The sequence below is a fragment of the Perca flavescens genome, chromosome 15, assembly GCF_004354835.1.
Source record: "Perca flavescens isolate YP-PL-M2 chromosome 15, PFLA_1.0, whole genome shotgun sequence".
In the NCBI taxonomy this organism is placed as follows: domain Eukaryota; kingdom Metazoa; phylum Chordata; class Actinopteri; order Perciformes; family Percidae; genus Perca; species Perca flavescens.
The window spans coordinates 15,167,077-15,185,309 of record NC_041345.1 but is presented as its reverse complement, the minus strand read 5'-3'; the positions used below and the strand labels follow the sequence as shown (position 1 = coordinate 15,185,309).

Genomic DNA, 18,233 nt, shown 5'->3' with positions numbered 1-18,233 from the left:
GTCTGTGTGTCAGTCTAAGCTCACCTTTTCTCCAGGCTTTCCAGTGGGCCCCTTTGCTCCTCTTCCCCCCCGGGCTCCCTATTGGAAAACAAACAACAGGCTGATTAGCACATGCATAACTTATCGAAGATAAACGTCTGGTGATGTGAAAACACTGCAGTGATGTAACACTGTGCCTCCCACAAGTTGTGGTTAACTGGTTGTATCTAATTAGAGCAAATACAGCTTTATACACTGACAAAAAGCATGGTGTAATATGCATAGCACCTATAGCTGTACTCACATTAGGACCTCTTTGGCCCCCAGACCCCGGCTGACCAGCTGGACCCTGCATTGTAGAGGTTAACAATTATTTATCAGTGCCCACACAGAAAGGTTTACATATTCTGAAGTTTTCCGAATGTGATCAAATGTCAACACAGTCCTCACCCTTCGTCCTTTCTCTCCCAAGGCCCCGGCCACACCGGGGAAGCCAAGTGATCCCTGGAGACACACATAGAGGTTAATCAGCCTCGGCCTTTCATTCATCACACATCACCCCCGACGCCTCATTAACGTATAATTAACCACTGTATCAAATTAAAGCAAATCTAATCCATGAGCCCAACACAGCCTAAAATACACCATTCATCAACATGTAATGAATTGATGTCACTAATGAACTATTAATAAAATAGACTTTTTTTAATAAGCCATTTATCATCCTTTATTTTTAATCAGACAGGAAACAGTCCAGCCACGGACACACATCTTGCTGGTTAAAGCTGTGATAAAGGAACCAGAGGACAGATTAACTGATCGTAATAGCTCAGTCAATGTTAAATCACCTTAGAACCTTGTCTTCCTGGGTATCCTGGCAATCCGGGCACACCAAGTTTACCCTGCAGAGAAACGGGCAGAATAAGAGGAAATAAATCAGAAAAATATTAAGAAGAGAAGTGTATGGAAACCATTTAATTAAAGCTATAGTGCGTAGTTTCTGTCTCCCCCATGAGGAATTCTAAGTAATGTTAACAAAACTGTTGTCATACAGCCTTCCGTGATCGCGCACTGCCCCCACCCCTCCTCCACGCAGTTGCTAGTAACCAAGGAGTACACGGAGGATTAAAAAAACATGATGGACTCTTCAGAAGAGGTAATTATCTTTACTCGAGTTTCTACGCACGATAGTCGCCGGACGACACAATCTTCTGAACATAGCCATACTGAGAAATACAGAGAGAGTTGTGTGGAGCTGATAGTCTTACTTAGCTTTGTAACAACTCAATTGCCAATGGCTTGAATGTAACGGACGTTTATTAATATAAAAAAGTTACTGCACCAACACAGCAGAGTATATTTAAATTATTGCATATGGCGATGACTGAAAGATTACTTTATTATTATCAGTGACAGCTCGGCCTTAGAAACGGGCTGTAATCGGATGTAATAAACGTGAGGGCATTGAAACCAAAATGTTTAGTATTTCAGTGATTTTCACTCAGTGATTCATCATTTCAACAAAGTTTTGTCACAGCTGAAAAATTAGCTAAAGAAATGTAACTCTACTACCTAACAGTATAATGGTGGTAGCAGTGCAATGCAGGTTTAGATAAAAGTGTTCTTATATTCTTATAATTTGGCAGGCTATTTATTCTTCCTATCATCATATTTTGTGTCCTAACCTTATCTTGTAATGTAAAGGAAATCTTAAAAAAAAAAAAGTACCTTCTCGCCAGCTATCCCAATAGTTCCTCCATCTCCCAGGGGCCCTGCTTGGCCCTTTGGCCCCTCTGGTCCATCCTCTCCACGAGCACCAGTAGCGCCATTATCACCCTAAAGTCAAGAATTTGAGTAGAACATAACAGACAGAAAAATAACAGAACATGATACTGGCTTGTGATTTCAGGGCTCTCTCACCTTGTCTCCCTTGATGCCCATGTCACCTTTGAACCCTGGGAAGCCATCTTCTCCCTGTGATGCATTGAGGAGAGGGGATGTCCAGTGAAAGCTTTGATGATAAATGGCATCATTACATTGTAATTTGTCAAGTGTCCTTCCAGTCCAGTGTGACAACAAAAACAGAATAAAGACTCTCATTCTGTTTCACTCACCTTCTCTCCTTTGCTCCCTTTTAGACCCCTAACTCCATCTGCTCCCTGTGAAAAATGGGGAAAACTTAATTTAACAATAATCTAACGTCTACTCTCAAAAAAAGACTTCACAAAGAAAAATCACTTGTTGCATGCAGTTCCAGAAATACCCCAAAACACTGAAATGATTCATTAGTTTGTATTGATTTTCTCTTGACCTAACATTGCTTTGTTATTGAGTAGTTATTGACCTTACATTCATTTTATACTGATGATTGCCAACAAGGTCAGGCTTCCCCTAAAGGATGTTGAGCCAAACTACCAGATAAAATACCGGATGTGTGAATGTGACAAAACAAACACCAAGCAGAATGCCATTTCATGACAACTTCACTTTTATTCCTCAAATTCAAAAGCACACTCAGTCAAAATGGACTGCTCCACACCTACGCACACAGCTCTGCTCTATCTGACTCTGACATCTTTCCCATCCGTCAAATGTTCCTTACTCTGTTGGTAACACTCCCCTTGAAAACTGAAGAGCTTTCCCTCCACCTGTCACTTGTTAGTCATAGACTCAAACAGCTTGTCCGTCATAGGTAGACATGCTCGCGCAATGAAATGTGCCAGGGAATAAAGATTGCAGTGGACGTTACACCTGAGATCGTGATGCATTTATGTCTCACCTTGACTCCACGGGTCCCTGGGTACCCAACAGGCCCCTGAGGGCCTGCTAAACCCTACATAAAAAACAAACAAACATATTTTTTTAGTCTTGGCAAGCAGCAGCCAGCAAACATGCATTTCTCTGACCAGATATGAATAAGCATTGCACTCAGTTACCGTATCATATCCTTAATTGTCAATAAGCGTTTTCAAACAGAAAAAGATGATGCTGATGAATGCATACTGCTGACTCTAATGAGCTAATGCTCTTGCACAATAAAGATAATGACATTGGAACACAATGATTATAATAATAAGAGTAAGGATTACTGTAACCTAATGTAAGTGCACGCACAGTTACAACAGATTGCAAGAAACACCATGTTTAATATCTTGCTATGACACTACAGTAGACAAGCAGTTACCCACTTGGATGCCTTTCTCTCCCGTAGGAGCCCTCTCTCCCTGGGTGACCCTAAAACAAGAAAACAGGAATCAGATTGACTAAGCACTGCCACAAATACATTATTATTGTATCACTCCAATCTAAAATGAATTCTTGGAAATGAGAAAAGCCGCACTGTTAGAAGATTTTTCATTCTTTTCTAAATGTCATACTGCTTTGAATCAATTCCGGAAATGCCTCCTGTGTCCCCCTACTGGCATGCCACAGGAAGTGTAGGATGGCAAATTTTATCTTCTTGGCTACTAACTTCTGGGTTGAATATGTCTGCATATAAAAGCTATTTGGTTGTATTTATTGTTGTTATAACATTATGCAAGCTTTGTAATTGGATTTGGAATTTGACATACTTGAGGTACAGCATCCTATACTGTAGAGGCTGGTCATCTGGGTCTAGTCCTCTTTCAGTCATTATGTGGTGAATATAGGTTTTTGTTTGTATAGCTATGTATGTTTTTATCTATTGTATACAAAAAAATAAATCAAAAAACGGATGGACGACATGTGCCACAGTGTGTTGCACACTCTTCTAGTACAGTAAATCAGTTGATGTTGTAGAGCTGTCATTCATTTGTCTTTTCACTTGAGCACCGTGTTGACTGATGAAGGAGTAGGCTCCCTATTTATATGTAAATAGTTTCGGGATGTGCAAAGGTATTCATGGATGCATGCATGTTTATGCGTTTGATTGTACTTACGGTAGGGCCATCAATGCCCGGTAGTCCCTGCATGCCTTGTTTCCCCTGAGGACCCTGTATAGGACAGAGAGAGGTATGGATACTGAGATGAGCTGCACATATGATATATCACCTTCAATTATCCCTAAGAGACCACATTTACCACTTTGCTGCTCCTCTACCAAACATGTTGCGTTTATGACTAAGTCCACTTTTTATTTCTTTTATCAGTCTAGCCTCATGAAGTGCACTGGCCAAGACCGTCCCTAGTGTCTGTTTTGCCTGTGTGTGTTCCTTGTGTATTGATTTCCTGTCTAGCCCTGTCTTGTCTGAATGGAAGCCAGAAACGGTTGTGTCGTACTCTCCAGCTCCAACGGGCTCTCATGGGTATGTGATGACAGGGGTCACAAGGTCACAGCTTTAAATCTGAAATTAAGTGAGAGACATGCTACCTACCTTCTCTCCTGGCAATCCAACGGGACCCTGAGGACCAGGCAAGCCCTGGACCAGAACAAAGCATCAATCAGGTTAAGTGTCACAAAACAAGAAGAAGGCTGGGAGCTGAGGTTTTGCTTAAGTCTGTGTGCATATGATATGTGTATGTAAGAGTCATGCACAGAATGTGGGGATGAACTTGTGTGAGCTGAGGGATTGGATATTGTTGACATGCTGGAGAGCTAAAATATGATTACATCTTCTTTATATGACTGTAATGTCTCTGATGACATTTTAAAATGACATGTTGTTGTTGTTGTGGGATGAAAACCTTGCATCTCCATAAACATTCTTTTAATGAGGTAATAAAAACAGCCTTGGATTCTGAATACATTTTAGTTTCATGCAATTGGATTGTGAAATGCTTTTATATGCCCTAAAGGGCAGATCATTTCCTAAACCTGTAGAAGAGCAGAGAAGCAGTGGCAGCAAAAACTGTCCTGTCCTGTTAGTAGTGTCCTGTACGCTGTCCTGTGACTCCATGACTGTCCCTGAACAGTCAGACACTGTCCTGTACACTGTCCTGTGATTCCCATGACTGTCATGGAGTCACAGGACAGTGTACAGGACAGTGTCTGACTGTTCAGGGACAGTCATGGAATCACAGGACAATGTACAGGAAACTACTAACAGGACAGGACAGTTTTTGCTGCCACTGCTGCTGGAAGAGCAAGTAAACATTCAGTTGATGTAAAAATAAAACAGAAACAGTTTATGTGCCACAAAAACAAAGAGATAAAGTGTTTGTGTGTAAGAGATTAAAATGTGTTATGCAACTGCTTGTAAGTGATGCATATTTGAAGAATGTCTGTATGTCTTGAATACATTCATAGGATGTGTTATGAGTGAATTAACTCGCAAAGCAACAGGACAGTTGGTTCAGTACCTGTACTCCTGGATTTCCCTGTTGACCTGGGGGCCCTATCTCTCCAGCTGGACCCTGACAACAACAAACACTAATAGTCACACACTCTGCCTCCACATCACAAGACTGGTTAACAGGTTCATTAGACGGCCACACTAAGCCACTCTGGCTGATGTTTCTGTAGCTGAGATCACTTTAAAAAACTGTTACTCACATTCTCATTTTCATATAACTATTTTTACATATATTACAGTAGGTAAAGAAGGTAGCAGGACTGACCAGGTTGCCCTTAGGCCCTTGTACTCCATCAGTTCCACGAATACCCTGACAAAATACAAGATGTCAGAAAACAATGGATAAAATGTCAAAGTCTGATTGGAAAATGAGACACAGTTCAATAGCTTCCTAGATTATCTTCAGTGGCACTAGAGGGCCTTTTATAGAGTTGAAAAGACTGAATAGCTCTGATCTTGCAATCAAGGCAATGTTGACTTACCGGCTGGCCAGGTGGGCCAGGTGACCCCCTCGGCCCAACAAGACCCCGAGAACCCTGGAGACAAAAAACAGCAAATAGTCAGCAGCTAACCTGCATTCATGATGAGATGGAGTGAGTGTGGAATACTAAATCATAAATCAGGACTAAGGAAAGAGAGAGAGGGAAAAACAGGGAGAGACAAGTAATACATTTTAGTGTGTGTGTGTGTGTGGGCACATTTGGTTTTGTGTGTGCTAGCCACGGTGACTGCACTAGCCTCTGTGTGTGCTCTGTTTTTGTCAGCCTCCCTCTTTGTAGGCTGGCCAAGCCACCTGTTCCAAAGCCACATCTGTGATCTCCTGGGAAGTGATTGATATGGAAATATAATCATTCAGGCCAGGATTTTATCTCTTCCCTCTCCGACTCTCTTTCCTCTTTCCTCTCTCCATCTCTCTTATCTATTTCACCACCAACCAAATTTCTGCATCATGTTTGTCTCTCGCTGTCTCATTTTTTGCCTTATTTTTCTCTCTTCTAAAACAGCCAAAGCCTTTCCTTTCCTGTATATTTATAGTTTAACATAGCTTTCCTCTTATGGCACTTTATTCTTTCCTGAACATAGTGATCCATTTGGAGGGACAGAACACCGCTGAGCCCCAACCTCACCTACTGTGAGAAAGATAGAGTGTGAGTCATAACCAATCAACCAGTGTTTACTGCAGAGGTACACAGAAAAAAATGACAGCTTCTTTCAGCGGTGCTCTTAAGAAAAGTGGTCTCTCTATGATCAAAAGTAACTTTGCAGTTATTATCAATATGACAGATTTTAAACATAGGGCATACATGTTATATTATGCCATTGTATACTCTTGTGTTCATACTGCACGCCTTTGTCCAGTGACCTTTTCTCTCTTAATGCACAACACTGGCAGTATTGCATTAATATGGTTTGACCGTCCTAGTTTTTTATAGTTGTTGTTGTGTTTCTTTTGTTTTGTATAAGCACTAGATGTTGTTCTGTTCAAGTTCTTCTGTGAAGATTTTGGCTTAAACATCTGCTTGAGCTTAATTCTAGTGATCTCCTACAATCCCCTCTTGGTTTCTCATGGAAATCATTTGTTTCTGTGATTCTGCACTAAGACATGTTTTTGTGTTAGCTTATTTCTGAGAACCCAAAGCACAGACTTGATAAATACATCTTCTACATGAAGTATTTTAATGTAGAAAAACAATCAACATGAAATTAGGTGCATTAAGAGGGATCATTATATAGTTGGAGATGCGGTTACTCACGGGTTCGCCTGGTTGCCCTCCTGGCCCCACAGGTCCATCAGATCCCTAAAATAACAAAGACGGAAACAGATTCAACACATAAATCTCATGCACCTCTCTAAGACAACCTCAGGCATGGATACATTTATATCCCCAAAGACATAATCTGTGAAAATAGCTCATTAAATAAATTCCCTGCCTGACAGATAAGGCTCAACTATCTTTGAGCAAAGACTAATAGGCCTCTCGCTCAAATATCCCCGGCCCACCTGCATGTATTGATACTATCTTGACAGAGCTTCTATCTTTCATATTTTCCATTCGGTTTCAGGGGATGCACGGCATAGCTTTCGTGTCTTTAACTATAAACTATAAACTCAGGCCAGCGTATCAGAATTAAAAAATTCAAGAGTTTATGACTTCATTTTAGTAAAGCCTGCTTTGATCTGTGGTGCTTTACCATGTAAATGGTTTGTAGAATTGATTTACTGATCTGAAAACGTTTCTCTTTTAACCTTGTGCGATGGATAAAGAAAAACAAAGCACTGCTGCAGGATGTATTTTCTAGGCTTTGTTTGTTGCGAGTAAATTTTGCTAAGTACTGTGCACTCACCTTTTCTCCTGGCTCTCCGACAGGCCCATGAGGACCCGGCTTTCCTCTGTCCCCCTACAAGATAAAAGCATTAGCCGCAAGCCTCAAGATATTTAGGACTGTTCTGTTTATAGCAGAGCAATATCCAGCAGATGCTTTTTAGAAAACACAATCATCATGATCAAAATGTGCAAATAAACACCTGTCTTGTGATGTGTAAGGTATTCATGCATGCCATGTTAGCGTATTAGTGCCTGAATGACTATATAAATACAGTGTCAATGGTAAGTTACCAAATCTAACTCACTCTGTGTCCCTTGTTTCCTGGGAGACCTGGCAGGCCATCAAAACCCCTGTCACCCTGAAAAGTAATAGAGAAGCAAGTGCATTAAACCCTGAAACACACAGACATACGGTAATGTGTAAACATTAGCAGAATTGTACTGAAAGTCTCCCCTGGCAGAGCCTCCCATCTGCTCGGAGTTTGTGTTGAGGAGAGGGAGCTTTCAGATTAGCTGTAGGTCTGCTAAAATGCTGCTTTGACTGATAAAGACTCTGCTGTTCTGTCAGACCCGGCATCAAGGGAGCCTGATTTATTTGCTAAGCTCATCCTGCAGCTGTTAGGTATTGAGTTGCCTTGTTGTCAATACATATAATAAGCTGTGGGCTGCTGAATACCTAAAGGCTTACACTTGCAAGTGGAGATAGTTTGTTATCGTATAAGACCTAGCTGCCTAAACATGTGTGGCATTGTTGTGTTCATGGAAACAGAAAACGGAATTCATGGAAACTCAACACCAAACATCAGAAATAAGGTGCAACAACTGGCAATGTAATATTTACACAACTAATATCCAAATAAGCAGTAAGGCCATAAATACATACAAATCTGTGGGTTATTGAATGCAGCTCAATTAGTTGAGATTATCACTACTGCATTGCAGTGCAGTGAGATCTCAAAGAGCTTACCTTAGAGCCTGTTTCACCTGGAGCTCCGCGACCTCCATCCGTTCCTGCGGGCCCCTACAAGATACACAATCAGTTAAAATAGGTTTTCCGTTATAGTACATCAGGCACAGTATGCTGCAATACTCAAGATATCTCACCCTCTTTCCTGGCTTTCCATTGATTCCTGGTAAGCCTATCAACCCACGTGGTCCCTTTATGAGAAAGGAAGAGAGCAGACAAATGGAAAAATGTGTAAAAAAGAAGGCAAGAGGACAAAAGGAAATGAATAGTGTGACAAAAAAACCGTGACATGATGGAAGCTAGTAGTGAAGTAAAAACAATGTCTGGTCTTACAGAAGGGCCACTGTCTCCGCTGTCTCCTTTAAGCCCAGAGGGACCTTGAACTCCCTGCAAAATAAAAACAATTATTCATTTAAGCATGACATGATGCACAGGAGCATTCAAATCTTTAACTCAAATTCAGAACCAAACACACTAAATATAAAATCTGTTCATTTTTGCAAACCTGCAGTGATTTCACAAGCAATTAAAACATACTGAGCATGCATAATGATGAGTTTAGGATGAGAGGGAGAGAGTAGAGCTTGTGCCTGGTCAGGCAGAATGTGAAATTGAGGTTAAAGGGTGCAGGAGCCCTTGAGGTATCATGCAACTTTGGTCAAGGTTAGTGGAGTGCCTTACCACTGGGCCTGGTCGCCCTGTAAGGCCCATTGGACCTGGAGGTCCCGCTAGTGACAGCTGGAAGAAAAACACAACTGGGTGGTTTATGTACGCTGCACAAGGTACCTTTTGACTTTTAATACGCAATGAACTGGTCTTCATACAGCATAAAATGACTAATTATGTCAACAGTTAGTTGTTATAATATGGCAGGACGACACCAAAGTATTGGTTCCTGTGAAGTGTACCTTGGTCTGTTGGAGGATAGCCTGTGCCTGCGCCTCCTGGGGAGACACCACAGGTCCTTTCTGGGAATCACCTCCATACTGGAACTGGAGGCAGTAAAAAAGAGGATTCAGTTCCCACTGCAGGATTCCCCAAATGTAAATGAAGTACAATCACACAGCCCCCCCTTGTGGTCGTATGCCACTACATCACATTGGGAAAATGTGTGTGTTTGTGTGTGTGTGAGACTGTGAGTGCACATGTATGCATGAGTGTGCTGTAATTTCTTACTGGTAGCATTAACAATGTTCCTGGAGAACCTGGAATCCCATCAACCCCAGCAAGACCAGGACGTCCTGGGGGTCCCTGAAAAGAGAAGTCGGGTAAATGATACGGCTATGCGGCTACTGGCTATTTTGTGTGTGTGTGTGTGTGTGAGGGGGGAGAGAAAAACAGCCCTGCAATCCAATCACTGTAAAAACAACCTTTGCTTTATTTCCACAGGGCATGTAACATGCCTTATCTTCTGTTTACACACTGTAAATATCTATTTTAACAAGCCATTTAATGCAGCATTGAGTCATTAAGATTGTTTTCATCAGATTACTGCTATCTGATATGTATTCAAATGGGTAAGATACATTCCTCTACTAATGCAATATTTTTATGGACAAAGGGTAATTTTCTTTGTGCTGCCTTTTGTTAAATAACTGACACTTGTTTCAAGGAACAAGTGAAGCAGAAGTGAAAATATGTTTAATTATCTGACCTCATTGGTGAATGTTTTTATTTGTACATGTATATATATATATATTTATATATATATATATATATATATGTACACAAGTGGTTAGTTTTTTACAACATAGGTTGCAATTAACGTATGGTGTTACATTAACACTAGACTGTTAAAATAAACCTATAAATGAATGCAAAATGATAGAAACCACCTATAACTGGGGATTGACAGAGCATCTGTCAGTCTGTGTGTGTGTGTGTGTGTGTGTGTGTGTGTGTGTGTGTGTGTGTGTGTGTAAGAAAGAAAGAAAGAAAGAAAGAAAGAAAATCAGGTCAAACATGTGTGAGTCAACATCTGTCCCTGAAGTCCAGCATGTTCAGTTCAGGACTGGACATGTTTCAATGTGAGGTCACATTTGAACCCACAGCTCTCACTCACCAATTCACCAGGATCTCCCCTGGGTCCTGGACGGCCTGTTGGGCCAGCTGGGCCAGCGAGCCCCTGCAAATGAAACATTCACAGCACTCAAACAAACATTAAAGAAGTAAACTTCTAAATAATAGTATAACCCTCTAAATGCTTTACAATAATCCCTTTTTATTTATTTATATAGTTTTGAATTTAAACATCTTTACTTTTTTTGTGTTGATGCACTTTTAATATTTCCTTTCATTTATTTGTTTATTTGACAGGAACAGTGCTCATTAATCAACAGCAAAGCAACTCTAAATGAGCCAGAGTTAGCTCCACAGGCACATTTTCATCTGTTGTCCCTGGCCAGTTTTCAAATGGTAACCTAAAAAAATAAAATAAAATGACTAAATATGAATAAAATATCATCAGTCTTTTAAAACAAGTGCCATCTTGCATTGCATCATAGTGCAGGGGTGTATTTTTAGGGTGGTCACCCCTAAAAAAAACCTGCTTCCTTTTCTAAAAACAAAACATTGCATCCTGAATGCTAGAATCCAGAATTCTCAATATTTTGTTCCACATCTGGACAGTTCCTGCTTATGTTACATTATGCCACATCCTGTATAATTACAGAGACAAGGCACCGTCAGAATTTCCATTTTCTTCTGTGTTCAGGCAGTGAATAGGCGTACCTGTTGCCCTGGTAGACCTTGGGGTCCTTCCGCTATCGTACCCTAGAAACCAACACAGATAGAATAAAATGTACATGCTCATAACTAAAGCTACTGGGCTGTTCAATAAATGTCTCTAGCAGCTCACCGGCTCAATAATAGCTGGCTCTCCCTTCTGGCCTTTCTCTGCTCTGAGGCTAGCCTGAGGAGGAGAAACAGATGAATAAATGTGGATCGTTAGAAATCACTTGACACAGGCAGTTGAAGACGTGACCACTCACTTGATGTACGAGTTCACTCTGAGATTTACCTCTCCATCCCACGTCCCTGCTCTTTCCCGCTCTGCAAATTCAAAGCCGTCCTCGTATATTTCATATTCTTCATACTCTGATTCGGTGTCATTCTTGTAATCTTCATATTCGAGAATCTGCTGGAATGAAAAAACTCCATTCAGGTGTAGTGAATACCAAAATAGCCCCTCAGTGATTTTGTGCTGAGACGTTTCTTGCTTTGCACTTAACCTACCTCATATTCAGTAACATTTGGGCCCACTGTTACTGTGGAAACTGAGAGATCATCATAGAGGTCTCCGTAAAGGTCATCTACATGCTCCTCCATCACTGGCTTCTTCACTGGCTTGTCCTCCTGCAGGCCAACACACGGGCTTAAATGAGTCATTGCAAAGATGAACCAGGGGACACGGAGCTCTTCTCATTAGAGCGTAGTGCTTCAGAGTAATGGCACATTTTGTAATGCACGGTGTGAATGTTAGCAAAACAGGTAGATTTTATGGGAATGTTTTGATTATCTTGGTGACGGGTTTGCAGCTAATTACAATGCTGGAGTGTAATTAGCTGATGGACTAGTCAGATTTATGTGGCAGCATGGCAGTGATTGCAACAGCTACAGAAACAGCATGAGCGTGAGAAATTAGTTTATTTGGCAAATTAGCAAATAATAAACATGAAGGAGACATACACAAACATTCCTTGTTTGTTGAAGTGGGAAGTTAGAAATTGATTGGATAAAAAAAATGATATACAGTTGTATGTTAATGTAGATAGTATCTGAGCATATATTCACATTGAATGAACTGTAAACCCAATTATCATTCTGTAGGTCGCATACAGGAAGATAAATTCTGTATGTACCATGCATACTATGCTTTTCAAATATGCGGTATGCATGTACTACAGCGTGTTCTACAAAAAAGAGACAGAAGGCACATAGTATGACCATTAAAAAGAATCTCATTTAAGATGTATTCTGTATGTTTTCTGGTTGGGATGCAGTAGAGGTGATGATTAGGATGGTGCTGGTTAGTGGTGGTGGTAAGCAACTGGAGAGGGAAGAGGTGCTCTCTATGGTTAGGAGGTATTAGGGGAGTGATCGGTTAGAACTGCAAATGGCAGCAGGGGGTTGGGGTGGAGGGCATCTACAAGTAAACTTGTCTACCTCCTCAGAAACCTTTGATTCAGGTAATGCACTTGGCACCACAGCGGGGGACTCTGTTGTAGAGTCAGGCTCACGTGTGGGCATTTCCATGAGGGTCTTGTCGAAGTCTTCAGTTAGGATGACAGTTTCTAGGGTGCTCTTAAAATCTGGCAACTCGGTGGGCTGAAAAGGTTCTTGAGACATATACTCAGGCAGTGTTGTGGAAACTCTAAGGAAGCCATCCTCAAGACCCTCCTCTTCATGTTTCTTCTTTCTGGATCTCTTCTTGCCCTTGCCCTTGCCCTTGCCTTTGCCTTTGCTGTTAGAGCCCTTGTCCCTCTTCTTTTTGTTCTTTTTGCCTTTCCTTTCCTTTTTGGAGTGCTCCTTTGGTTCATCAGGCTGGTCACTTTGCATCAGCGCATCAGACCCAAGTTGGGAGTTCTTTTATGAAAAAGGGAATGCAAGATGAGGTCACAAGTGGAGGATGGAGAAAAAGCAAACACTGTTGTGAATGAAAATACAACAAGGAAAATAGCCCGAAAAAGTATAGTAAAGTGATGCCTATATGTCTTGTGACACCCTTATAGGGTCAGACACCTACTACCAACCAAAAGCAAGCATGAAATGAGAGACATATTTGCTCGTGTGGTCAGGGGTCACCCTGTCTATGATCTGCTAATTCTTAGTGTGCTCTGGCAAGTGAACAAATATGGGTTGTGTCACCCTCCAGAGTGATGCCCATTTCATGTTAATGATATGAATGGCCTCTGTCTGAAAATGACGCTAAAGGCCCACTCTGTGAAAGACATCAGTGACGTGATTTAGACCCACTTGTAAACAAGGTCAGTGTGTAATGGAGAATGATAGGGAAGTAGGTCAGTGGGGTGACAGATGTTGACATGTTCTGGATTCAGAGCTCATTGCTCAGCTGTAGTTTACTTAAAAAGCCAGCTGGGCTCACACCCATTAATGAGCCATCTCTAGAGCATAATCAATGACCAGGCGCACACGTTTGCGTGCAGACACACATGCACTCACATGAGGGTGCATGCAAATACGTGTATGCACGTGGAATGAAAAATAAGACATTTAACTGTTCAACTGTGTATTCCTTGAAGCCCAGTCACACACACACACACACACACACACACACACACACACACACACTCTCTCCGCCTCCATTCCTCTGGCTGCCTCCTTATGTCTCCTTATCTCTATCTTTCACACACCACCAAAGAAATATACAGTAATTCATATCCATGATTGATTCAATGTTTTATGCACGCCTTGAGGAGGGGAAGAGCTATTATATCATGTTTGAGTTATAGGCTCCTGGCTCTATGAATGCACCTGACCTTAAGAATGCTCCACTGCTGGCTGCATTTGAAAGAAGACTACTCCTTTGACTGATGGCCTATTCTGTCTTAATCTCTCAAGTCTCTTTTTGCAAACACTCAGTATGTTTGCACTGTACTTAGACCTCTTCTTGGCTGAGGCTGTTGGCTGCTTGTAAATCATACGAGTCTTAGGGTCACATAGCTCAATTGATAGACATGCTTGAGCTCCTTTTACTGTTTGGCTGTGAAGCAAGGGCTTCTGCAAGTCCACTTTAGCAGCCAGAAGGACACAATCTTGTTTTAACATGAGTGCTGGAAGTAGAAGCTTATCATATTTCTTAAAACATATTGTAAAACACAGGGCCTCTGAGGAAATGTGGAAAACACAATGAAACAATACAATGAATCAAGATATCCAAACCTTTGTGTCTGCAGTTAATTGAGGTGACCTAAAGGTATACGTAGTTTATAGTATCAACTGTCGAAGAACTGTACAAAGATTTGCATGAGTTTTAGGCATTGCTTCCTGTTGGTGGCAGTACTGACCTCCTGCAGGACCAGGGCTTTGCTGTTGTAGGGCAACGCAGAGTCACAGTCTGGTATGTAGTCTACACAGTAGTTGGCAGCAGCATGGGGGTCCTCCAGAATCAGTAGCTGCTGAATATCTCCCTGAAATAAACCAGAGAGCAGACAGAAATGACAGACAAGTGTCATGTTATAAAGCCATGCATACAGGAGAAGCAGAATCATCTAAATGGAGTACTGACAGAAACACAGCGGCTGCAATAATGCAAAGTGAAGAGATCAGAGACCACAAGACTGAACCTGTAACAATAAGCCACAGACACTAAGCGAACACAAAACTGGCTGCAGATGTAAAGTAAAGTATAATAAAGTAGCATCTTAAAATTGCCACTACTGCTATTGCTACTGACTATTGCTTCTATGTGTTCCCATAACTCCAAGAGGGCCCGATTGTGTACCCAAAACAGTCAAATAGCTCTCACCCCCCCCCCTGTCAGGACCTTTCACTTCCTATTCCGCCCTGGAGGCATAGCCAGTGTGTATACACAAACGTGCACAGAAACAGCACTGCTGGACCCTGCAGCACTAAGCCCAGAGCCTCTGTTAGCTTTAATGGCCCTACACTCAACATCACTCTTGTCTTCTGTCAACATTATATTATTACATAATGTTCTGTAGTGCTGAGATACAAAATTGTCGAGTAAAATACCAAACACAATGCTTTGCAAATGCTTTTCTCAGTTACATATTACTATAAAATACATAGTATTAGTTAAGACAACAGTATTAACACAACAAGTCTGGCTCAAATAAGTTTTGATAGGCATTTGTCATTATTTTTGACATTTTTTAGGTTAAATAATGAATAAAGAAATGTATTCAAAAGATCAGTTGATAGTGAAAATTTCTAATTCTCTGACACACAAGTCGGAAAGTAATTCAATATAAACCAAAAGCAGGCAGCCCCATAGCACAATGTTTGACAACGTTTAGATTACATTAGGGATAAGAATCTATGTAACTGACAGGCCACTGCAAACATATTGCCGGGTGAAATGTTATCCAGGGACAGCTGGGCAGCCATTTGTGATAAATCAAGTCAGATTAACTGCTGGATACTGTGGTAATTATAGTCCCATTGTAATCTCTTTAATTAGGCTTTAGCGGCCAGAGGTGAAAGAAATCAAAACATATTGCTTCTCTGTTACCCGCCACCAGCTCATATATCTTCTAATACAGCTCATGACAGTCAGCAAAGCAAGTCTACGCAAAGTCTGGATCACCATACAGAAAACTGTAAACCTAGGAATGACCGTGGACATTATGCTTTCATTTATGACATCAAACATGAAAGGAGTTGTTATCCACCTATCCTTTTTTCTTCCTGTTTTAGCCAAAAACCAGTGTCAACCAAAGGAAATGATTGCACTCTGAGGTGAGAGACAGAAAGGCAACGGGGAGTTAATCCAATCTAATCCAATCTCAATTTGAGATCAAAGGCAACACTTTCACAGATAAGTTTTCCTGTTTTTCTTGCCTAGCAGGGGCTCTCCTCTAGAAACACTCAGCGAGTAATGTGTTGCCCAAAATCATGTGTGCTCTGCCATTCTCCATTTAGGACGGGGCAAAGACATCAGAAGAGGACGTCCTGTGTGGACGTCCTGAAAAGAAAAACTCCTCAGCTGAATCCACACATTTCTGATGGCTCGCATACACCCTGCATGAAGTCACACATGGCTCTGTTGGCAAAAGTTCATTAGTGTTTCAGAGAGTGACCTTTTTGCTTTCCCCTGATGTCTGCAATGAGGTGTGTGGTGCCAGCTTGCCAATCAAATCACAACTAACTAGATCTTATATAAGGTGCTGTTCACTCATTTGCAATGCCTTAATCAGATCTCAATCTCTAAAAAATGACTTGCCTTTTTGTGTTAGTCACAACCTTGTGGGGGTGAAGGAAAAACCAGAAATGAAACTCACTGTAATGAATCAGCACTTTGATGCTCCCCATTTGCTTAAAATGCAACATATGTTCATGACTGACCAAAAACATCTGACCACCATCAGACATAAGGCAAATTGTGACTTAAACAGACCTTGACCCGATTTAATGTGCTTTTCCGATTTGTGTGGTAAAGCGATGGGGTTGCTAAGCATTTAAATAAAGCTGCCTTTAATTATATGCTCGATAGGTCTTGGTTTCAACATGTCTGTAACAGTGAGCAAAAAACATTTTATTTCCAGTACTACAATCGAGACAAAAAGGATGAGAATTTCCTAAGAAATAAACACTGGTCTGGATCTTATTGAAGCAGTCAGTGTGTTGGAGCCACATACACATGGCACACAGCGGCCAAGAAGGGGCTCCAAACTTGTGGACAGTTTGATGTTTGCTTTACTGCGAATGCAAGCAGAGCAAGTGTTGAGTTTGAACACCCAACTTTTGTAGTCATTTTTTGGACAATCTGGAAGCAATAGAGACATTAGTGGCTGACCACAGTCCCAATGCTCCCACGCTGAGCTCCCTCACTGAGAGAACTAGGCCGGAACACCGGCCTCCTCCCCCAGAAGCATGGCCTGGGAACAGAGACCCAGGGGTCATCCTGATTAATCTCTCCTCCCCTGGTGCCAGCCTCACCCGAGCTGTACAACACTGATGCTTAGATATGCACAGCCAGACATATATGCATCGCTGTGAATGCATACTATACTGTAAATGCACACAGTGAAACTCATATTTTTCCATCACATGTTTCAATGAAAAATCTAAAACAGATGGCTCATTTGAGAATTTTATTCCACAAAAAACAAGATATTAAGACTCAATTTCTAGATTAAATTAAGTGCAAACTTCGATACACATGACCACAATGACCACACAAACCGCATGGGTTGGACTAAAGGATGGATCCGATAAACAGATGAGGAGTATTAGTCATCACCACAAATAATGTATCATCTCTACACATATGATGATGAATAAGGGCATGCGAGTGTTTTTGGAATAAGGCCAAAGCTGAAACGGTCTCCATTGCTTCTGAAAAGGGAAATTTATAGAGCCCACAAGGAGACGCATTTCTTAACTGGAGTGGGGTATAAAGTAATTTAAAAACTGGAATGCCTGTCAGTGTCTGAGAGGGATAGGAAGGGTGTGTAGAGTAACTTATAGCATTTTAGGGTTAGGTCACTGTCTTAGGTCATAGGGAAGATAAGGTTAATGTGTGGAAGGTAGTTATTGACTACACAAGCAAAACCCAAAAGGCAGTAAGACCAATGACAACTGGTTTTCTCCTAGTGAAAGTGAAGAAGGCTGTGGTTTATGTATATTAGGCCAATAGGGAGTGATAACAACACTCCCTCTCTAAGTTTAACAGTATGTTCCCTTTTGCAAACTGTGGGGTATGCTTGGGACACTGAGGGGACAGAGGTTTTGGAAGAAGGTCATTTCTCTGAACTTGACTGTACCTTATACCTCTTATACCTCGTCTGTCTTTCCCTTTCTTTCTTTCTTGCTCCATTGCTGAGCAGACACAGAGCCTCGAGGACATGGCAGGGGAAGGGGCTTGAGCTGATCTCTATTTCATGCTGTGGGCGAGAGATTTAGAGTGGAGCCTCATTGGGAATGACAATAGAGCAGGGGTTGCATCTTGTCATGGGAAGCACAGAGAATGACTTATGACAATAA

At 41.4% G+C, this 18,233-nt stretch overlaps 1 protein-coding gene across 1 annotated transcript in view; it reads right to left on the bottom strand.

Moving 5' to 3' along the window:
• col5a3a (collagen, type V, alpha 3a) overlaps nt 1-18,233 on the bottom strand; it is a 49,797-nt gene that overhangs the window by 17,015 nt on the left and 14,549 nt on the right. The window contains 31 exon segments of the mRNA XM_028599427.1: nt 25-78; nt 284-328; nt 430-483; nt 828-881; nt 1,708-1,815; nt 1,900-1,953; nt 2,094-2,138; nt 2,759-2,812; nt 3,168-3,191; nt 3,193-3,213; nt 3,900-3,953; nt 4,335-4,379; nt 5,260-5,313; nt 5,518-5,562; nt 5,735-5,788; nt 7,007-7,051; nt 7,599-7,652; nt 7,885-7,938; nt 8,547-8,600; nt 8,684-8,737; nt 8,880-8,933; nt 9,228-9,284; nt 9,455-9,538; nt 9,723-9,797; nt 10,609-10,671; nt 11,277-11,318; nt 11,404-11,457; nt 11,566-11,682; nt 11,781-11,900; nt 12,711-13,130; nt 14,573-14,695. Coding sequence (XP_028455228.1) covers nt 25-78; nt 284-328; nt 430-483; nt 828-881; nt 1,708-1,815; nt 1,900-1,953; nt 2,094-2,138; nt 2,759-2,812; nt 3,168-3,191; nt 3,193-3,213; nt 3,900-3,953; nt 4,335-4,379; nt 5,260-5,313; nt 5,518-5,562; nt 5,735-5,788; nt 7,007-7,051; nt 7,599-7,652; nt 7,885-7,938; nt 8,547-8,600; nt 8,684-8,737; nt 8,880-8,933; nt 9,228-9,284; nt 9,455-9,538; nt 9,723-9,797; nt 10,609-10,671; nt 11,277-11,318; nt 11,404-11,457; nt 11,566-11,682; nt 11,781-11,900; nt 12,711-13,130; nt 14,573-14,695 — 2,235 coding nt within the window.